The sequence below is a fragment of the Dendrobium catenatum genome, unplaced genomic scaffold (assembly GCF_001605985.2).
Source record: "Dendrobium catenatum unplaced genomic scaffold, ASM160598v2 fragScaff_scaffold_542, whole genome shotgun sequence".
Lineage (NCBI taxonomy): Eukaryota > Viridiplantae > Streptophyta > Magnoliopsida > Asparagales > Orchidaceae > Dendrobium > Dendrobium catenatum.
In genome coordinates, this window is record NW_021319004.1 from 829,124 (window position 1) to 830,529 (window position 1,406).

The 1,406-nt window shown below is 38.8% G+C and overlaps 1 protein-coding gene across 1 annotated transcript in view; it reads right to left on the reverse strand.

Moving 5' to 3' along the window:
* The window catches only part of LOC110109924 (homeobox-leucine zipper protein HOX11), a 2,500-nt gene extending 1,336 nt beyond the window's left edge, over positions 1 to 1,164 (reverse strand). The window contains exons 1-3 of the mRNA XM_020841153.2: positions 788 to 1,164; positions 447 to 700; positions 261 to 340 (exon numbers count right to left, since the gene is read on the reverse strand). Coding sequence (XP_020696812.2) covers positions 261 to 340; positions 447 to 700; positions 788 to 1,037 — 584 coding nt within the window. The 5' untranslated portion in view covers positions 1,038 to 1,164. The remainder of the gene's footprint in view (positions 1 to 260; positions 341 to 446; positions 701 to 787) is intronic.
* Positions 1,165 to 1,406: the final 242 nt, after the last annotated feature.

Below are 1,406 nucleotides of genomic sequence, written 5' to 3' on the forward strand. Positions count from 1 at the left end.
TTTTAATTTCATTGTAATATAATTATATCAAAACTATTTGACATAATTGTTTTCATCGAAAGAAATAAAAGAAAAAATGAGCTTAATTTATTTTAAATTTAATATAATATAAAATTATAAATTCTTCGCATGTAGTATTAATTTAAATAAATTTTAACAGTTATGATTTTTACAGTTCAATGGGAAAAACTTAAGAAAAAAAAAATCTTATAATTTTAAAAATAAAGCTCTCGGTGTGGTGGTGGTTCTTATAATAATACCTTGCTCGGCGATTCTGAAACCAAACTTCCACCTGCCGTGGCCGGAGATTGAGCTGCTTTGCGAGGGCGCTCTTCTGCTTCTGAAAGGTTAATCGACAAACGAACGAAAAAAAAAGAAGTTTTTTATTCACCACAATTACTAAGTTTTCATCTGACATATAGTAATTATGAAGGAGGTAAGCTTACCGGTTTGAGGGTGCTGTGCTGCTTGAAGCTCTCTTCCAGGAAGGCGGACTGTTCCTTTGAGAGCCGAAGCTTCTTCCTTGCCCCGCCGTTCTCCTCCTCCTCGCTGAACCTAGACGACGACCTCTCCTCCGCCACCGCACCTCCTTGCTCGCCGCCGCCGCCTCCTGAAAAATTTATTCGGTCGGAGGACGACGGGCTGTTCGCCGACGGCATCAGGTTCACGTCCAATTCTTTCGCAGGAACCTCAAGACCCGCTTTTTAACATAATTAACAAATAAATAAAATCATTTCACCAATAACAAGTAATAAAAATATAATTTATTTATTTATTTATTTCTTACTATTCTCCCTCTCCCGTGAATAGCCCGGCAGATGGTGGGCGGGAAGGTGGAGGTTAAGTTGCGCCGGCGAATCAACAGAACACCTTTCTTCTACCTCTCTTCCCCTACGCACTTCTACGGCATCTTTCTCACCTTCCGCTCTGCAAAAACCCAACTTTAGACCGGTGGTCGGTCTTCTGCCGCCACCACCGACGAGGGCCTTCTTTAATGGTCTCGCCGGCGAGGTTCCAAGCCTCAGCTCCAACTCCATCTACGGCGCCGACGGAAAGAACAAAATAGGCAACAGATAAAAGAAGTATTTTGGGAAAGATAAGGGAAGCAGGGGAAGAAGTGGCCTGAATGGACCCTCCGGTTGAGGAAGATAAAGAGAGAAAGTGATCATTTAGGGAGAACCAAATGGGTTTGACCGACAAATCATATAATAGTACAGTACACGTGACTTGATAAAGGCAAGCAAAAGCCATTAAAAAACGGAGATCGCAATTATTAAGAATGATTTTTTTTAATAAAAAATATATTCTTCAAGCAAATATATAATACTTAACTTTAAAAAATAAATATATACTTGAGATAATTTTTTTCAATTTATATGAATTATATTATATACATAAACAAAAAA